Source organism: Montipora capricornis, chromosome 14, assembly GCF_036669925.1.
Source record: "Montipora capricornis isolate CH-2021 chromosome 14, ASM3666992v2, whole genome shotgun sequence".
NCBI lineage: Eukaryota > Metazoa > Cnidaria > Anthozoa > Scleractinia > Acroporidae > Montipora > Montipora capricornis.
The window spans coordinates 45,987,046-46,007,045 of record NC_090896.1 but is presented as its reverse complement, the minus strand read 5'-3'; the positions used below and the strand labels follow the sequence as shown (position 1 = coordinate 46,007,045).

The 20,000-nt window shown below is 40.5% G+C and overlaps 2 protein-coding genes across 2 annotated transcripts in view; one reads left to right on the top strand and one right to left on the bottom strand.

Annotated features, from left to right (window-relative positions):
• LOC138032825 (beta-1,3-galactosyltransferase 1-like) overlaps nucleotides 1–5,440 on the bottom strand; it is a 5,739-nt gene extending 299 nt beyond the window's left edge. Inside the window, exon 1 of the mRNA XM_068880545.1 lies at nucleotides 1–5,440. This exon is cut by the window's left edge and continues 299 nt beyond it. Coding sequence (XP_068736646.1) covers nucleotides 2,123–3,322 — 1,200 coding nt within the window. The 5' untranslated portion in view covers nucleotides 3,323–5,440 and the 3' untranslated portion in view covers nucleotides 1–2,122.
• Nucleotides 5,441–12,708: 7,268 nt separating this feature from the next.
• On the top strand, nucleotides 12,709–15,514 carry LOC138032560 (protein mono-ADP-ribosyltransferase PARP15-like). The gene is made up of 3 exons (XM_068880267.1): nucleotides 12,709–13,907; nucleotides 14,125–14,439; nucleotides 14,890–15,514. Exons 1-3 carry the CDS (start codon nucleotides 13,868–13,870, stop codon nucleotides 15,165–15,167), a joined length of 633 nt encoding a protein of 210 aa, XP_068736368.1. The 5' UTR covers nucleotides 12,709–13,867; the 3' UTR covers nucleotides 15,168–15,514.
• Nucleotides 15,515–20,000: the final 4,486 nt, after the last annotated feature.

The window sequence follows — 20,000 nt, the reverse complement described above, 5'->3', positions numbered from 1 at the left end:
ACTAGGCCTGTAAGCTGACTTTACCTAATCCATAAAATAAGGGTTGACTTTTAGTGTCCAATAATTCTTTAATTCTATTACATATAACAAAAAATAGTCTATACGCATACAATAATAATTTTATTGCCCTTAAATCATTTGACCATACTGTTAAAGGGAAAAAAAGACTACTAAATATAAGATAATTAATTTCATAAGCAAAGTAAGGCTTCTAGAGTTAAATAATTTATAAATCCTATTAAAAATATGCATGGAAAAAATTACTCAATTCTGATTGGCTAAGAAAGAGGGCAGTTCTCATGTAACATAAATATAGATTACTTCATGGTTGGTGAGTGCATACGATTTTTTTTCACGAGTTGTGGAGGATCGCGTAAACGAACGAGTGAGCGAAGTGAATGAGTGAGTTTAACGATCCTTCACAACGAGTGAGTAATAAAGCCCCAAACAAATAGCAAAATATTTTTGAATTAAAAGAAATCTTTACCTTCCATACCTTGCTTGAGCACTTTTAAAACTTTTTAAGATCTTCTGAAGTATTTTGTGGAGAAAACTAAGCAATAAAAGATTAAAAGCTTTGAAAACCATACACCAGTCGGCAGCCATGTTTACAAATTTTACTCCCACTGCACAGGCCACTCGCGCCAAAGTTCAACATGATATTAGCCAATCAAAAAAGGCTGATATGACAATTTTTCACTAGTGAAAAAAATCGTCCGACCAATCAAAAGGCCAATACGACAATTTTTCACTAATGAAAACATCGTATGTCATATTTATTTCATCACGGAAATGTACGTAAATCATTCATGAAAGGCATCGAAAGGCACGATTTTTATGTGTAACCATAAAACTGTGGGCCCCAAAATTATGTAAGGCACAAAATATGTCACTCCTTGCACACCTTTCTGCCTGTTTCCTACACGCAAATCTGCTCTTGTAGGTGCCGTTTTATGTGATGTAAAAAGATTTTTTAACTCTCTTATGTAGGTATATATACAGGTCCCTTGTGTTGTATTGTAAAACATCCCTGACGAAGTGTCACACGAAACTTGTAGGAAATATATAGTTTTTGAACTCTTTGAGTTTGCAGACGTGCTGCTCACTAATTCAATATGAAAAATTTTTAAAAATTAAAAATTAAAAAAAAGATGTCTACCGGTGAGGAATATCCCTTCAGATTGTTGCTCCCTCTGTTTTGCGCAATACACTACAGTGATGAAACAGGATGGCTTAGTAGAAAACAGTAGGTCTGGTGGTAACAAGACTATTGTCTTTAAAACCACTTTCAACTGTAGTCACGCCCTCATCAAGCGTGTTATTAGCCAGATACTACCAGACTTGGATTGCACTGTTTGTTACAAATCTACTATAACTTAAGCTAGTCTATGTAAATAAGCAAATGAGGATAATGAATTCCTTCAGGCCATAGTTAATAGAGGGGACTGGTTTTGAAGCTCGGCAAACATCAATGGAGCAAACAATGATGCCAAGATTTAGGTTGGAAAGTCCATGACCGTCCACAATCTTTTGTTTTGCGCTTGTACACTATGCATGAATTACATAACAAACACATTTTTATTGGTTAGTTCCTCAGTACGGAGTACACAACTATTGTGTTTTGTGCACAGTCAAGGCCAAAAAAGAGAATAAAAACATACAACAAAGAAATTTGTCGGGTTTCATGACCATTCCCCTATTATAAAGACATACTTCTAGGGGAGTTTCCAACTGACTGACTAAAATCCTGTATTTGAGCGATTAAATTGTGAGATTTCTAAATGGATGTAATAAAGTGGTAATTGAACTTTGTGTTATGCCATTTGGTCTGAAATCAATCTTGTGATTTCAAATCAAACTCCACTTTGAAGTCACACATAATATCAGACCCAGTAATAGACACAAAAAATATTCAGTGCATTGATTGGCTGAGAGCACATCAATTAATCCAAAACAGAGTGCAGAAAGTTGAAATGGTGCAATAAAAGTGAACTTTTTGCATATGATAGCCCATCAAATGCGAGCCCTGGATGGCGCAATTTTTCCATAATTGTATGACAGGTGTGCGTTGCTTCTGCTGAAGTTAACTGTCTTGAATTTTTCATGTATGTTATTACCATTATTAATTTCCGGCATAATTTAATAAATTTCGTTTACGTCTAATAATTTTCACTATTACTGTAAATACAACACTGAAGCACGTAAATACAAAGAGAAAAGGATGTGTTAAAAGTTCACAAGTAACACACAAACAGACATTCGTCGAAAGATTAAGTTTATCGGCTTCTCGTAATTTGCTTTCGATGTAATACAGATCCGAGATGCTATATTGATGTCCCACGGCAACCAGGGAATTCAACGTACACCTGTGGTAAAGTCTCCGATAGTCATTTATTTTAAATCCGGGAATACCTACGGGCTTTAAGCCACTCTCTCTTGCTAATACTCCCACATATGCGTCTTCTACAGGAAATACTTTCCATCTACGCATGTTTTGGAGTAAAGATACCATTGCATCAGACGATAGCACGTAGAAGGGTCCAGCGGAATATTGTGGGAAACGAGCTTCGGGGTAACAGTCAAAGGATACACTGTTACGCCCATAAAAACGGGCAACTAAAGGTCCTAAGAGCTTGCGATAAATGCCCCCATTATTGACATATCCCCCGTAAAATTGACCCTTCCCAAAGTAAGTAAGCCAGATCATCAAATGGGGTAAGCGTACATACACATCATCGTCGGCCTTTAGAATAAATCGCGGGTTTACCTGCGTGACAGCCCAACGAAAGCCAGAAAGAACTTTGATCACTAAATTGTTGTACTTGTCGATGCTGCTGAACTGCAATATATCGTTATAGAGCTCTGCCTCTCGCTGGATTTCGTTTTCGCTGGGCCCATCGCGATTATCAGCACTTCCCAAAACGAAGGCATGTCTCCACCAAACGTTAGCGCCACTTTGATTTAACCACGTATTCCGAATCGCATCCCGTTTCTCCGAGAAGAATTTGCCACCCACTCCAGAAGTGATGAGAACAAACATAAATAAATTTGACTTCTGGCCGGAGACAGAAGGTTCCACGACGACAGAAGGGAAAGAAAAATTTAATTGTGAACAAGACGAGAAAACATCAGAAGCCATAATGGCAGCTGGTCTTTTGTTGCGGACATTGTCGAACGGGACTTTCAGTCTGTTGCTTGGATTGAAGTTCGCATGGCCTCGATCGTAAGAAAGTGAACGTTGCAAGAAACAAAGCAGCAAACTCCAAATTGAAACAGCTATTCCAAACCAAACAATTTTCTGTTTTCGAGTACGGCATGGCATTTCTCGACTTTCATCCGGTGTTTTGCGTGACTTCGGCCAAGTAGAGCAGTCTACCTCGTTATGGAGTTTTGCCTTCGTCACGCAAGTCGAGCTAAGACTGCGATAAATCAGCGTAGTTACTAAAACAAGGAATGACCTACAGTGATTTACAAACAATGGCCTACAATGATCTACAATGACCCACAATTACCTACAGTGATCTACAATGACCTACAATGACCTACAATGAGGTACATTATAAGCTAAAATTAGCGAACGACCTACAATGAGCTACAAAGAGAGCCCTACAATGGCATATAATGAGCTACAATGACCTAAAGTGATGTACAATAACCTACAGTAATCTACAATAACCCACAATGGGCTAAAATGACCTACAATGAGCTACAATGGCCTACTTAAATGGCTTACAATCAAAGGAAAAGACAAAAGAGGATCATGGTGAAGAGTTTGATGAGCAGAAAACATCCAGTGTTCGTTGTCACGCAACGCTTTTAGTCCATTGCGTGACAGCCCAAATGACTACAGCAATTACGCACGTGGCCTTGAAGGCAGAAACAAACTGTGAAAAGACCCTTGCATGGTTTTCCTTTGTTTTAAAGCTAAAATGAAAATGTAGAAATATCAAGGCTTCGCTTGGCAACGATAAAATCTTAATTAACTGAATTAACTAATTAACTGAAGGATTGGAATGTGAGAGCAAAATACGTTGATGATACCACAGTTGTAGAAATCCTGCCTCGCAATTCAATAAGCCTTCTCGATTTGGCTGTTAGAGACACACATTCATTTTGTACTGCCCATAAGATGAAGCTAAACCCTCGGAAGTGTAATGAAATGCTGATAAATTTTATGGAGTACCTGAACTCTGTAATTCCACCTATTTGTATTGGAAATCACCAGCTCGAACGTGTCTCATCTTTTAAATTACTTGGTGTTAAAATCAGAGACGATCTTAAATGGAATGACCACATAGACTATATTTATTGTAAGGCCGCCAAACGTTTATATACCCTAAGAGTGCTTAAAAGAGCTGGTGTAGTGAATAGCAATATTTTAAATATTTATAAGTGCTCTGTCAGATCCATTTTGGAATATGCCGTGGCTGCTTGGCAAGACATCCCTGAATATTTGTCATCTAAATTAGAATCTATACAAAGGAGAGCCCTTAAGGTAATACTCCCGGGTGTTGGTTATAAGGAAGCCCTGACCATATCTGGCCTTCCAAGTCTAGAAGTCAGGCGAGAAACATTAAGTAGGAAGTTCATTGCGAAGTGGAAACTCCGCCCTCAGGCTAATGTTTATAATGTTCCTTACAATCTTAGATCTGGGAGTGAAAAGTCCGTTCGCCAGGAGGCAAGAACCAAGAGAGCTAATGATTTTATAACTTTTAGATTTCTAGATTAATTATTATGTAGATTTTACATTAGTATACCTTAATTATTTTTAATAGTTTTGTAAATGATACCGCTTGATAATTCAGTTTATACATAGTTCTAACTGCAAAGAGTGGATTAAACGATATATATATATATATATATAATGCAGAGGTCACAAGCAAGCAAGCAAGCAAGCAGAGGTCACAACATCTCAGTCAAAGCAAACTTACATCGGTCTTTGCGACACATCATTCAAATCACGTTATAGAAACCACACATGTTCCTTTAGAAATGAACGCTACAGAAATTCCACTGAACTTAGTAAATATGTATGGGGTTTGAAAGACAAGAAAGTCGACTATCACATTAAATGGCGGATTGTTAGGCATGCGAGATCCTATTCAAATGTAACGAAGAAGTGTAATTTATGTCTGTGGGAGAAATACTATATAATTTGTAGACCAGATTTGGCGACCCTTAACAACAGAAATGAGCTTGTAACAAGTTGCAGACATGCAAAGAAATTCCTTCTCAATAGCGTAATTATTTAAGGCTTATTTTTAGCAGCTCACTGGAAACAGTTTGTATTGTTTAACCGTTGCTATGCACCCCAGCCTATAGTGAATTGCTACCGTTATTTTCAAAATCACTGTAAAACACCATGTATTCCTTCTTTTTGGCAGTTGCCTGATGATTGCTTCGTGAGAAGCATGAAACTCGGAGTAGCAAATAAATGTTTTTGACCTAGTTCAAGTCTACGTATCTATATATATATATATATATATATATATATATATATATATATATATATATATATATATATATATATTAGAGGAGGAAAAAATGAAGAGAATGTTTTCTTTGGTTCAGAGTGCACAATGAAAATTTTAACTTGCTCAGCAACAAGGTTTTGATTGGTTCAAAGCGCAGAGTGGAATGTTTGTAACCTTTGTGCTGCAAACATGCTGCGGTGCCCTCGCAAATTATCTCCTATTTTAGCTTATTACTAGTCTGATTTGTCGGCCTTCTCCTTGCCCAAACCCACCAAAGGGCGGACACTTCAGACTAGCTCATTACAGGTCATTAGCCTATTTTAGCTCATAATGTACCTCATTGTAGGTCATTGTTGCTCATTGTAGGTCATTGTGGATCACTTTAGGTCATTGTAGGTCATTGTAGTAGGTCATTGTGGCTCATTGTAGGTCATTGTAGATCATTGTAGGTCATTGTAGTAGGTCATTGTAGCTCATTGTAGGTCATTTTAGGTCATTGTAGATCACTGTAGGTCATTGTAGTAGGTCATTGTAGTAGGTCATTGTAGGTCATTGTAGTAGGTCATTGTAGTTGGCCATTGTAGGTCATTGTAGGTCATTGTAGGTCATTGTAGTTGGCCATTGTAGGTCATTGTAGCTCATTGTAGGTCATTGTAGTTGGCCATTGTAGGTCATTGTAGCTCATTGTAGGTCATTGTAGAGGTTCAAAAATAGGCTTTTTTTATCCCGCATCCCGCCGCTATTTAGACTGAATGACAGTTTATATAGCTTCCAATAACGTACTCCCATCAGCAGTAATGTCATGACTTTACTTACGCAAAAGTTCAGTTAGACTGAAAAACGCCACTTACGGAGGATTGAATCCGGGGGTCCCCCCCGGGGTATTGAAGTGAGCGAACATTCTATTTACAGTCAGTGTTGAAAAGGTTAAAGATACACTTAGGTCAGCTCAGGTGAGGGGGAAAATGCGCCGTAATGAAGCTGTTTCTTTACTGAGCCTTACCCAGTGCAACTGAACGTAACTGTCAGCAACGACAGGTGCTGGCCATTTTCAAGAAACAGCTGATTTCCTGCTCCTGGCTCTACTTTAGAAAACGTATCGACTATTAAAACGAACAGATCGGCCAACTCGGGATGTTGCGCTCATGAGAACATCTTTATCTCGAGTAATTTGTAGATTCCCTAAATTGCTTTCGTCTTCTATAAGATCTTCACCCGCACAACTACCCTAATCATTACTGGAGTCGAATTCGGACACTTCGTCTTCAACAGTATTCTTCTCAGGTTCGTCCTCGTGTGGCATGTCTCTGTTTGTGGCATTTGAAGTCGACCGAAAGCTGACTTTTTCTCCAACCTCAACTTCCTTTTGATACAGGTAATCTGGACGTGTTCCAGCCCTTGCCATGGTGATTTCCTGGCGCACACTTCTCTCTCGCATAGACCCATGCGCACTTGTCCAGTCCTGCATCTTTGAAATTTCGTCTTTCGTGGCTTTGATCGCTGGAGGTAGTGGTATTGTGGACTCGGGGACTCGGCACCATGACCCACAGCTTGTGTGATATAAGCAGACCATGAAGTCGCAGCTGTGCATTTTAATGCTTCTTTTGCTGTGCTTCCCGGCAAAGACTACACCAAGGGTCATGCAACTCAGTAGATTGATATTGTCATATCCCAGCGGATCTAGATGTTTCTTCATTTGTCAGCCCAATCCCCATTTGAGTAGCTTCCTGCCTGACTCCACCATCTTCGCTGCCACGCTTCCTTCGAGGCCATTTAAAGAAAGTAGCACGCGGCAGTTAGTGTTACTCTGGTAGAGTAACTGTAAGTACCTGCTCACTCTAAAGATCGCACCTGAAAGGTCGCAGGAGTCATACGCCTGGTGCTTTTCGTGAACGGAAAATACAGAAAATAGATCTCCAATACTCTTATTAAAGGCCGAATTCCGCAGTTTCTTTAGGGTTGTGAACATCTTGATACAGGTCATTTGAGTGTCGTGAACATATGCCACCTTGTTGAATTCTGAGCAGATACCAGAGGGCTGACAAAGCCTGCATTTTTCTGCAAGTCCATCATCATTCCTTGGAGTACCATCCCCTGCAAAATTTTTCCTTACGGAGAAAGCAACTTCTAACGCTTTCCCTTTCATAATAAATTGCAATGCAGTTTATTATGTCACAGGTTTAATTTTTCAGTCGTGGTTGGCGAAGTTGACGGTGTCGTCAACGAACGCAACGTGGTTGAAAGAGATCGGCCCTTTGACCACAAGGTTACTTCTAACCCGCGCCACTTGTTACTCCGAGAGGACAAACAACAGAAAATCGCGTGACCGGAATAGGTCTATTTTACCTTTTTGCGTGGTTTCTGGGGATCGTTTTAGGGTCTTTTAGCCGAAATTTTCATTCTCCAAGCAAATTAAAGCTCTTCAAGTCACTTGAGGTTACTTACTATCCCGCAGATAACTATCCTATCCCGAATCCCGCCTACGAAAACGCAGCATATCCTGGTCTCGTCAGTCTCGCCGTCCTATCTTCATCCCACATCCTGCCTTTAAAATTTTTCATATCCCACATCCCGCCTCGATTTTAAGCCCCATCCCGCATCCCGCCAAAGCTATGTTGGGCCCTCATTGTAGGTCATTGTAGGTCATTTTAGATCATTGTAGCTCATTGTAGGTCATTGTAGATCATTGTAGGTCATTGTAGTAGGTCATTGTAGATCATTGTAGGTCATTCCTTGTTTTAGTAACTACCGAAGAAGTCATGATCTCCTTAGATGTGAAGTCTCTGTTCACCTCCATACCTGTGGACTTAGTCCTAAAAATAACTAAGGAGAGGCTAATAAAAGATGCACTAATAAAAGATGCACTACCAGTCATACTCCCTGTCCTGACAGAGCTAATAAATAGATCACTTTTAACTTCCGTGTTTCCAAAGTCTTGGAGGGAGTCCGAGGTGGTACCATTATACCATTATTAAAGGAGGGGGATCATGCATGACACTCCTAATGATAATCGACCCGTATCACTGTTGCCCGCCCTCTCTAAGATCTGTGAGCGAGCGGCTTTAAACCAGCTGACGGAGTATATGACACGTCGAAATTGCTTGACGGAACACCAGCACGGGAACAAGAAGCAGCACTCCACCGAGACCCTTAACATCTTCATGTCTGGTATGGTTTTTGAAGCTATTGATCGAAAACAGATCACAGCGCTAGTGCTATTAGACCTTTCAAAGGCTTTTGATAGCATCGATCACAAGATCTTGTTAAGCAAGCTTCGAGTATTAGGTGTTTCCAGAGAAGCCATCGAATGGTTTAGGAGCTTTTTGTCGGACAGAGCTCAGTGCGTTAGAATAGGCCAGGAAGTGTCAGATCCCAGGGAGGTGGCACATGGTGTGCCCCAGAGGTCGATTTTGGGACCGGCACTTTTTAACATCTACATAAACGATCTTCCAAGCGTCCCGTCCCTTTGCTCCCTGAAGAGTTACGTTGATGATTCGCAGCTATATTTTTCTGTTCGAGTTCAAGAGACAGAGGTGGCTAAGGTGCATTTGATTGAAGATCTACAAAGGATTGCCACCTGGTGCTGTGCACATAGCCTCTTGATTAATCCGGATAACTTAAGACAAAGTTGCTGCTACTCGGAACTCCTCAGATGTTATCTCGTGTGCCAGAAGGTTTTGCTGTTTCCTTGCTTGGCAAAGAGATATTTCCATCCTTTTTGGCAAGAGTCTGGGGGTTGTTATGGATTCACATCTGAGTTTCGATGAACATGTGACTGACTTAGTATCCAGATGTACGGGTAGCTTATGTCAAATAAATTGCGTAAATTACTTATTTGACAGATCAACACTGATTAAGATCATAAATGCTTTATCGTTTAGTAAATTGTTCTTTGACTGCTCGTCTGTGTGGGCAGGTGTGACCAAGAAAAATATTGAGAGGCTGCAAAAGGTACAGAATTTTGCTGTGAGGATCGTAACTGGTGCGCGTAAATTCGAACATATCACGCCCTATTTGAAAGATCTAAATTGGCTTCCGGTTGCTATGCAGCTGGAGGTCAGAGACATTATTATGACTTATAAAAGCCTCAACGGTCTCACTTTACGAAACGTTTTCACAATAAGATCGGAGATCTATGAGGGAAATACCAGAAATAAGGACAAACTGCATGTACCTCTTTGCAGAACAACAACAGCACAGCGATCGTTTAAATACAGTGGTACTTCTCTATGGAATAGCCTGCCTACGAACATTCGGGATATCAGCTCTTTAGATTCTTTAAAAAAACAAATTATGAATCGTGCTTTTTATACATTTTTAGCAAATAAGACATCCAATGCGAATCTGATGATGTATATCTTTTTATTTGTTGGTATCTTTGTGATATATTCTTTTATTTAGATTTTATACTTATATTGTAATTGGTTTCTAGAAAAGCATGTAGTGGATGAACCAATAAAGTTGTATTGTATTGCTACAATAAGACCGGAATCCTAGCAGAACGAACCAATCTCTTTATTGAAAACATCTTCGTACTCAACCACAATTACTTCAAATATGATGGCGACCACTACAAACAAATTTTAGGATGTGTCATGGGTTCTTCCATTAGTCCAGTTTTAGCCGACCTGGTTATGGAAGAAATTGAGGAAACGGTTATCTCCACATTCTCGCACCTTCCCAAATGGTGGTTTCGCTTTGTTGACGATAGTCATTCTTGTTTAAAAAAGGATCAAGTCGACGAGTTTCATAAACATCTGAACTCAATTAACCCAAATATACAGTTCACTTTGGAACTTGAAAACACGAATAGGCTTACCTTTTCTAGAAATCATTACAAGTAGACGCGGCACCGAAATTCAAGTGGATGTTTACAGAAAACCGACACACACCGACCGTTATCTCGATTTCTTTTCGTGTCACCCATTCCGTCAACTAATAAAGGAAGACGAGAAGAAACGCAACGAGTCAAAGCCGTTCTGCGAGATAACAATTATCTCATGTCCTTTATTCAAAGTTCAAAACTGCGACTGCAAAACTGCAACAAACAACCCGCCGAGAACAACTTCCATGGCTTTGTAGTGCTGCCGTATGTACAGGGCGTTTCCGAGACAATAGGTCGCATTTTGAAACAACAAAAGGTCAAAGTAACTTACAAACCACAACTAACCATCAACACAGCCTTTTCAAGTTCCGCGCCCCAAAGAGTTGAACGATTCTGACTGTCAGAAATCAGGCATAGTGTACAAAATCAATTGCACACAGTGTAAGTTTGTGTACTATGGCCAAAACGAAAGACCATTAAAGACCCGAATTGCGGATAAAAAAGGCAGTGGCAGGTTTTTACCAAAACTCCAAAGTTGCAAGCCATGTCCACCATTTCAACCACATCATGAACTTTGAAAATGTCGAACACCGAAGCGCGTAAATACAAAGAGAAAAGGATGTGTTAAAAGTTCACAAGCAACAGACAAACAGACATTCATCGAAAGATTAAGTTTATCGGCTTCTCGTAATTTGCTTTCGATGTAATACAGATGCGAGATGCTATAGTTATGTCCCACGGCAACCAGGGAATTCAACGTACACCTGTGGTAGATGTCTTTGAAACAATTTGCTCGTGCTTATTTATTCCAAATTGCACTCGAAATCATGCGAAATGTGACAGTGAAGAATTATTTGAATGAAAGCTTGTGGTCTCTTTTGTGCTTCATTATTTACGGTCAAGGTTCTTTCGAAAAGGGTTTGCGTGAACTGTCAGAAATTTCTTTAATTGCATATGCTTTGTGACACGGATTGTGTGTCTTGTTTGCACGCACGCAATTGAAGTAGGAAGGGTTCACGAAAATAAACAGCTCTGTTGGAAGCGTGCTTCAGTTTCAACAAAATGAGCCCCAAAATCAGCAAAAAATTGTGGCGCTCATGAATAATAAAGTAGCTGCTATTTGCAAAACGATGTAGTTACTTGGTGATGAATAACCTCGTCTTGGAGAGTAAATTTTTGACTTTGCAGAAACAATTGTCAACCTCAAGAGTTGGGCAACTGTGATCTTTGTGTTGAATTCGCACATTTCATGTCAAACTTTATAGCACTTGAAAGTAAAAGAAAACTAACAAAAACAAAAACCCGGTATCTTGCCATCATTTGACACAGATGCTTCACTGTTTCGCGAGTAAACACGCTGCGGTAACTTGATCACGGCGCCCGCTGAATTCGATGTCACTTTCGATTTTGGGATTTTATACATGTGCAGCCAAGAGTACAACAACAAAATTGAACGTAGCAAAAATCTCTTAAAATGTTTTTTGATTATGGTAACTTTTTATATTTGCGGTTCAAAATTAATGTTGTTCTCATGTCGTACATTTTGTTGCTGATGGCAAAATATTTTATTCTCGATCGACCGTCCTGAAAACTTCCTTCTGCTCTTCCTAAAAACTGTGTATCAATATTTATTTACTTTTTGCATCAATATTTGTTTTGCATAAAGCAAGCTAACAAAATCTGTACTTTGCTTAGTTCGCATTTTTGAGCGTTAAAATAGAATTTTCGGTCCTATGCTTCTGTTACAAAGTGGTAATTTTTTAGGTCACCCATCCAGATACTAACCCCGCCGGATAAGGGTTCGCTTAGTGAACTTTTGTATGACAAAGCTGTCAGGCGCGCAGAGTACTCGCTGGTGAAAAGAAGTTGTGACGGAACTTGAAATGATCAACATGTCAGCCTAGAAGCCAATATTTCTCAATTCCCTTTTATTTTCTTCAATCTTTCTGGGTTTAGTACTTTTCTAGTAACCACATGTCTTCTCAGGGGGCTATTTACCTAAGACTTCTACCATGGCACTACAATGATATACAATACCAAAACAATATCGTGTACTGTTAGAGCTACATATTACGCAAAGATAACTACAATCTACTGGAAGACAAAACGCAGCTTAGTTGACAATATGGAATAAAGCGCTGTATTACTGCACTACCACAAGTACGCAATGCGTGCCTATTTTTCAAAAGATAACAGGAATTTTTTCTTTCTAGCAAATGATGAATAGGCTGGTAGCCAGGTTTTTAACCTCTGAAAAAGATCTGTTTCGTCGTATGAACGTGTGAGCCAAAGGACCTCTGGTGGTTCGACTTCTGGGTTACCGCTTAAATGGTCTTAATGACCCCCGACTTGAAAAAATTGCCTGGAACGCTGCAGTTCAATACCAGCCAACTTAGTCCCTTCTTTTTTTTTTTTTTTTTTTTTGAGTAACACGTACCACAGGCAACCCAGTGTACGCTCAAGGAGCGTCTAGTTTCTTGTACTTGGGGTACGCACTGACAAATAGAGGTTTGGTTGGTTGCCCCACTGTTTCTTTTATAATTACATTTAGATTAATCACGCTATGCAATTCAGGCTGAAAAACAGCTGTCTCATGATCTTCCTGCCTCTCATCTGCGGGCTTAGATACAAGTCTTTCACCTGCGGGTTTCCGTTGTACGATAGCAGCTGTTTCGTTTCCGCTTTGACAAGATGTCAGAAATGAAACTTCAAGGCTGCTGTAATTGCAGTTTCTTTACGAAATTTCTATGCGCGTCGTACTCGATACTTGCAAGTATCACAAACAGCTTGGGGTCTTCCATCGCCGGCTATTGTTTGGCCACAGAATGCCTCAAAATTTTTTACGAAATTGCCAGTGATGTTTCTCTTTCTCTCAACATTTGTTTCATCGAACTTTAAGCCATAGAGGCGGCAACAATTGACAAAAACACTTCTAGGCTCATAACTGCAAAACTTTATTTAACTGCGGGACATTACACATATATTTTGCATTTAGGACAAATGCGTCAAAGCAAATATAGCACTACTTGCACCAAACTTAATTTGCCATGGTAATTTTAGAAGCGGAACCCTAAAAGCTGCTAAAAGACGACTAGTACCTTCCCTTGCAATTGGTCTTCTTCCTGATTCATTCTAGTAGGATATTCGAAGGTGTTTTGACCAAGCATTTTGATTTTACACATGTACAGACAATTGTCCTCCCTTGGATTTTGCTGGTCCTTTTGCGACCCAAATTTTCGTCACAGGGTATGAACCAGAACCAGACAAGGAGAGCAATAGAAATAAAAGGCCGACCGTAGATATGTTATTTGCTCTGGAACTCATCCGTTAAAGGTATGTTCCCAGGGGCTCTTCTCTCCTTACTTCAAAACTTAACGCCAGTCCCGATTTTGCCCGTGAATTTCTCGTCCCGTCTCGACTGACTGCCCTTGGGTCTCCGAGGATGGCTAATTTTATCAACATCCGGTCTGCCAAATTTGAAGAGAAACGGAAGTAACGCAATTTTTCCACGAATCTTTTTTATCAATGGGAGTTTCAGAGCACGGTCAGGAATTGAGTTTTAATTGACATGTCTAGGGAGAAAGATTGTTCAACGGCTGTAACATTAGGTAATACCAAACTCTTCCTCGGTGTTCTTTGTTGTACGATTGATTGTTTTGTTGTAAGTTAATTCTAAGGTTATTTTGCTGTAAGTTTGCTAGTCTTGGGTTACGTCAGCTGTATTTATTACACCGTATTTGAACTGTATGTTATTCTTCACATTTTCCACATGGAAGGCGACTACCCTATAGGCAAAAAATCAATCTTTGTTTTCGTGTGTTTCAGGTATTTCTCTTCCAAAGCACTGGGATCCAATGCCTTACCATGGTAGGACTGTGCACTTGGTACCACTCGCCGTAGGGTCCTCTGAGTACCAAACTGTAGCCAGCAAATTTCATTTAACTGCCCAGGGATTCAATATTCAGAAAATCGAGCGAGTTCAAAATCCCCATCTTTATCAGTCTTATGTGGTGAGAAAACAAAAAATGGACCAAGACAACGGAGGAAATAATGAACGACAGCTATTTCATGGCACCGATGCTAAAAATGTAACTTCTATAAACACGCAGGGCTTTAACAAGAGTTTTTGTGGGGCGCATGGTAAGTACTTATTTTTGAAGTTGCTGAGGGGAGGTGACATGTTGTGAGGGGTTTCTTATGTAGACCCAAATCCCATATCCAGCTACAGACTGCAGCTCGCATATAAGGGATGTATGATGAAATTGAGCGGCTCTAGGCTTCAGTCTCAGAAGAATACAGTCCATTCTCTCTAAATCAGATACCCTCGGAACCAGCTCCAGGATGTCCGTATTATGGACAAATATGGAAAGTAAATTGAACCGGGATCAAGCATCAATCACTTCGTGAATGTGAGGCAATGTTATCCACTTGGAGATAGTTAACTGTACTGCCCCTCTTTTAGATCAATTAAATTTGTCCTATTTTTGTCGTCGACATGTATCTTGTTGTGTTTTTTGGAATCAGTACTTTGTCTAAATCCTTTTCTTTCTTGCAAATCAATAATAATTTGTTGTTTTTTTGTGTTTTCAGGAGTTGCGTTTGGACGCGGGGTGTACTTTGCCAGAGATGCCTCTTACTCCGTTGGATACGCTGGGGGTGGAGCTGGGTCTCGCTACATGTACCTCGCCCGCGTCCTTGTTGGGCAATGTTGTGTAGGCAACTCAGCCATGATTGTTCCTCCTCCGAAAAATCCTTCCATTCCAGAGATTCTGTATGAGTCAGTTGTCGACAACACAGGGAACCCAACGATCTTTGTTGTATTTTACGACTCTCAGTGTTATCCTGAGTACCTTATAACATTTAAGTAGCTTTAAATTAATGTTTTCTTTCATTTGGTAACAATCAGTTGGTAACAATCTGTTTGAAGCTTCAAAAGTTTCGACACTCCTGTCTAGTGTTTTCATCGGGGGGGATCAAAAGTCGTAGGCGGCATTTATGTGCCAATCTTCCAAACAACGGTGTTGATGATACCGCAGGTTGGTGGAATTAAATAATTAAAATTACCCCCCACGCAATTGCGTGGTTATATTGGCAAGCATGCTTCTTCAACGCAGAGTTTCCTCCTTGCAAAGAAAAACCGCCTCTGGATGCTCCTTCAAACACGCGCTAAACTGACGTTTGGTCTGTCCGGTAGATACTCTTGATCACAGTCATTGCACGGAATGGCTTTAGTAAACGGCGTCAGTTCCTTTTTCCTTCAAGGAAAGGTTACGTTTATACAAACGTTGGCCGTGTAGCACTTATATTTTAAACAGAGTTAGAGATGACTGAGCACGTCTGGAAAGGGTTTGCGGGGCAGCTTTTACGTTGTGGCTACTCAAAACGTTCTTGATAGATCCTGTAACCCATTGAATGTACGGGACTGACGGAAAAACCAGCTGTTTTCGTCCCTCAAAAGTGTTACGAGAAGGCGGAGTGACTTGCTGTGTGCGGTAACGCAAGGCAGCAAGAACATCTTCTCTCTCCTTTACCTTAGAATCACACTGTCTGCCATCTTTCTAAGCTACTGTCAAATTTCTTCAATCCAGAGCCTGAGGATAATCAAACTTTTCTGGTTGTCAGCCTGGTTGCAATGTGAACTGCAACTTTCGTCATGGTAACAGCAAATTGACCGTGAAATGTGTAAAAATGTGTCCAGCTCTGTTATTAATTTTAGCTGTCACACACTAGATCAAACAACTGCGCATTGCAAACATTTTGCGAACTGACCTTGGGTTATGCGCGGCCCGGTGAGCTGGCTTCAAAAAAGAGGAGAATAAGTGGTGACGTAGTGGGCAAGAACCAGAAGGCTACAAAGCGATAGGTTTTACACTTCGGTACATTTCTTTACTCTTTTGTCGTACCAATGTGTGAAGCGACAAAATTTGAGGTTATAAAGTGAAGGAAATGAGCACCCGATCGTAAATTTTCGTTTTTGTCTGTAATAGCCTGCGTAGCAAGCGTTTCCGTTGGGTTTCACAGAAGATAACTTTTGACCGAGCAAAAAATGAAGAGACGGGGGAGGGGAGTCGTGCTATTCACCTCGTGAAGATTCGCCAGGAGCGCCCTTTGTTTCTTCAGCGCTGACAAACAATTCCAACAAATGTACGTAGAATCGCTTTCCAATTTACACTCCATATTCCTCTTGTACTTTAAAAGTATTACCTCTAAGACCATCAGCAAGATTTCTATTCGCTCTTTTTACCATGCACAATCCACAAAGTACATACGAACTCATCGTAAAATCTTTCACGGTGTTCTTGGTGTCAACGAAAGATGTTGTTTCAAAGGAACAAAAGCCAATCAAAAGTCGTTGTTTCAATGATGTAACAATTGGGGGTAATAACCAATCACATAATTTTCCAGACATTCCAGAAAAAGTCACGTGGCCTCGAACACGTCTATCAACGGCAAATCACAGACGCTCCTCTCCAATTTTTTTTTTGGGAGAGCGGGAGGCTGTACACAGGCTAGAGTTCGTCCCGGTATATTGGGTCGTGCAATTGTTACGAAGTGTCCAACCTCCTTTTGAGGGATGGCCAAAGTGTGCTTTCCCGTCCCGGTCTCATGTCAATAACCCATTAGTCTTCTTAAAAGTCAAGACCAGTTTAACGCCACGCGTGCGTCAGATAATCGTAATCGAATCGTGATGTGCATCTTGTCATTAGCCTGCGTAAATGGCAGGATCTACACGGGCACGCGGGAGTAAATCGATAGCTGCGTCGTTGCGATTTGGCGTCGAGCAAAAATTCAAAACTACTTATCACGATGCCAGTCGCGGCCCAATCGCGGCCAAAACATAACGAAGCAACCATCGATTTACTCCCGAGTGTTGATTAAAGAATCCCGCGATAAAATATATCTTGTCATTGGCCGACGTTACTTTGGGCCCAGTTGCGTTAGCGGATTTTTCATTTGTTTGTAGAAAAACAAAGGTCAATCACAACGCTTAGAAGAGTGCAACCGAGGCGCGAGAACCTTACAAATTCTAGTCAAACACTACCCAACTTCAGAGGAGCTGGTGTCTTGCCTCCGGGCAAGGCGTTTTTTTTTTGCCAGGATACCGAACAAAAAGTTTGGCTTTGCCATTTCTTTTTCGAAATTGGCAGCCTTTATGACGATGTTTTTGTATCCTAGTGTGATCCGGCACTAAGGTTGTTTCAGGAGCGAACAACTCCCATACTAAGCCTACGGCATTTTTACAGACCGATCTAATTTTAGACTACCTTTTCTGCAACAAAACAAAGGAAGTTCCGGTTCGTTGGCGCTATGACGTCAAGTTAGTTGCATGTAATTCGCCATCGGGTTCTTCAGGGAGTCTCATTCGCGAGAAATTCAAACTTAAAATATATCGGTCTGTGAAAACGCTGTGGCAGGAATACGTGGCTGTTGTTCGCTCCTAGTCATGGGCTCCGGGTTGTTTATAACTCTTGACTGTGCAAATTTTGGATCTCAGCTCACGGTGACTTCATTCAAAGAGATACATCAGATGTGTTTAAGTGGAGTTTGTGTCTTAGGGTGGTCCAAACCCAGCTAATTCTTGGCAATATGCGCTGCAGAATTCCATATCTGTTTTTGAATTATGATTATAATTTATTTATTTACTTCAGTCACCATTGTTGATGACACCATACAATTTTAATAATGTAGATGGTTTTAACCTGACGTTGGTGCACAGAACATTATATAGAAAAAAGTCTTTTGGGAATTGACTGTATTATAATGCAAAACATGAGCCATAATTTGCTATTGTTTTGTGCACTAACGTGGCCGTCTCATCACGTGATCGAAAACCATCTATACATGAAAAAATTACTCCATTCTGATTGGCTAAGAGAAATGCAGTTTTCAGGTAACATCACAGTGTAGAATGCAAAAAGGGTAGTAAACCAAGCATTCTGGTTGGTCAATGAGCAAACAAAGCCAGAGATGTCCAATCAAATCCGAACAGGAGCCATTAGCAATTGACTCTCGGGTGTCAATTGACAGTCTTAACGTACGATCTGCTACCTTAGCACGTGCCCGAATGCTGATTGGCTCAGCGTAATTGGCTTTCAAGCAAGGGGCGGAGTTATTCAGCAGACCGTGAAATGCACGCGAAATCTTTAAGCTCAATTTTCTCGGACGTTATATTGACGCCAAAATTACAACTTCTCGGACCTCATGTCCCGACAGATTTTAAGATATCGCTTCCAAATTTCAGTTCTAATACATAATTGTACTAGCCCAATTACCGTGTGAGGAAGTTTTCGTTTGTTTTCGGAGACTGATTTTAAATTATTAAATATGAGATGAAAGTTTCTACTTCGGTGCATGATATTTCCCTCAGTTCGTAACATATCAAAAATTCCTCACACGGTATTGGAGTGCATTCATCTGTGACTAAAATGCAACAAAGTGCGGTTGTTTTTGCAATAAAGCGAAGGGATAGGAGCTTCTGCAGCAGACTCGCTCGTTCAACCTCGTTCCCAGGGTGTCTCTTCTCTGCCTCCATTGTCGTTGAGAAAAAGGTCTTTCTCCTCCACGACAAAGGAGGCAGAGAAGAGACACTCTGGGAACGAGGTTGTCGGTCGTTATGAGTTTGAGGCCTCAAACCTAAAAGACAATATTATATACCGCTCGTACCATTCAAGTTTTCGGACAACTGGTCCAGTGACGTCACAGCATGCTAGTTATGGTGGCGAGGTGACTGGGGGCTTTGTTGCGTCAAAAAGGCGACGTGGTCCAATGGTTAGGGCGTTGGGTTTCCATGCAGTTGCCCCGGGTTGAAATCCCGTTCTAACCTCTGGTTTGGATTTGTTTCCGGTTGTCACGGATTCAACTCTTCCACGCTTTGTAAATAGCCAACTGGTTGCCTCCTGCCAGTTGGGGTTCTTAATCATGTTTTTTTCGAATTATTAAAAGTGGGGTGCCTGTGGACTAGCTTGATAGCTAAGTGCACTTCCACTATAAACTAAGCATTTACATTTACATTTAAATCAATCATAAGAACAGCATTTCCTCTTGAGTGAGGTTGCATAGTTTTTTGTGATGCTACTACGTTGACGGCAAAATTTACTCAGGTAGTTGATGGCTCCAAGGTCTCTGCGGATTCCTTGTTTGTCAGATGGAGTAGGCATGGTATATTCCTTCACCGTTAAATCAGCCTTGCTCTTTTTAGCTTTTTATAATATTTAAATCGCTGATAAGGTCCTTCACCAGGATACTGCGCTTCTGTTTTGTTACGCTGGTCCTTGCTTAGAAAGTTGTATGGCAACTACATCTTGAAGAGTAACAGGGTTAGGCTGGAGTCAATGTGTAGTGAAGACATGGCCCATGAAGGTTGCTTTGCGAACAAGGAATTTCATTTACTGAATCCAGCTTTAACTAGCTTTACATGTTGCTGGTTAAATTGCTCAAGCACAGCGAAAAGGTTTCGGTCGTGGTGGCCCACAAGGGACATGATGCAAATTAAAGAATTGCTGCAACTAAAATAAAATTGCTGCAAATTGATTAAAGTTGCTGCAAATTTAAAATAGTTGCTGCAAATTAAAAGAATGTTGCTGCAAATTAAAACATCAAAAGTATGCGCGCGCACTGAAGGAAGGACAGGTACAAAACAGAGGTCACAGGTCCCAAGTCACAGGTCATTGTTTTAGCAATACAGAGACAACCCTAACTGT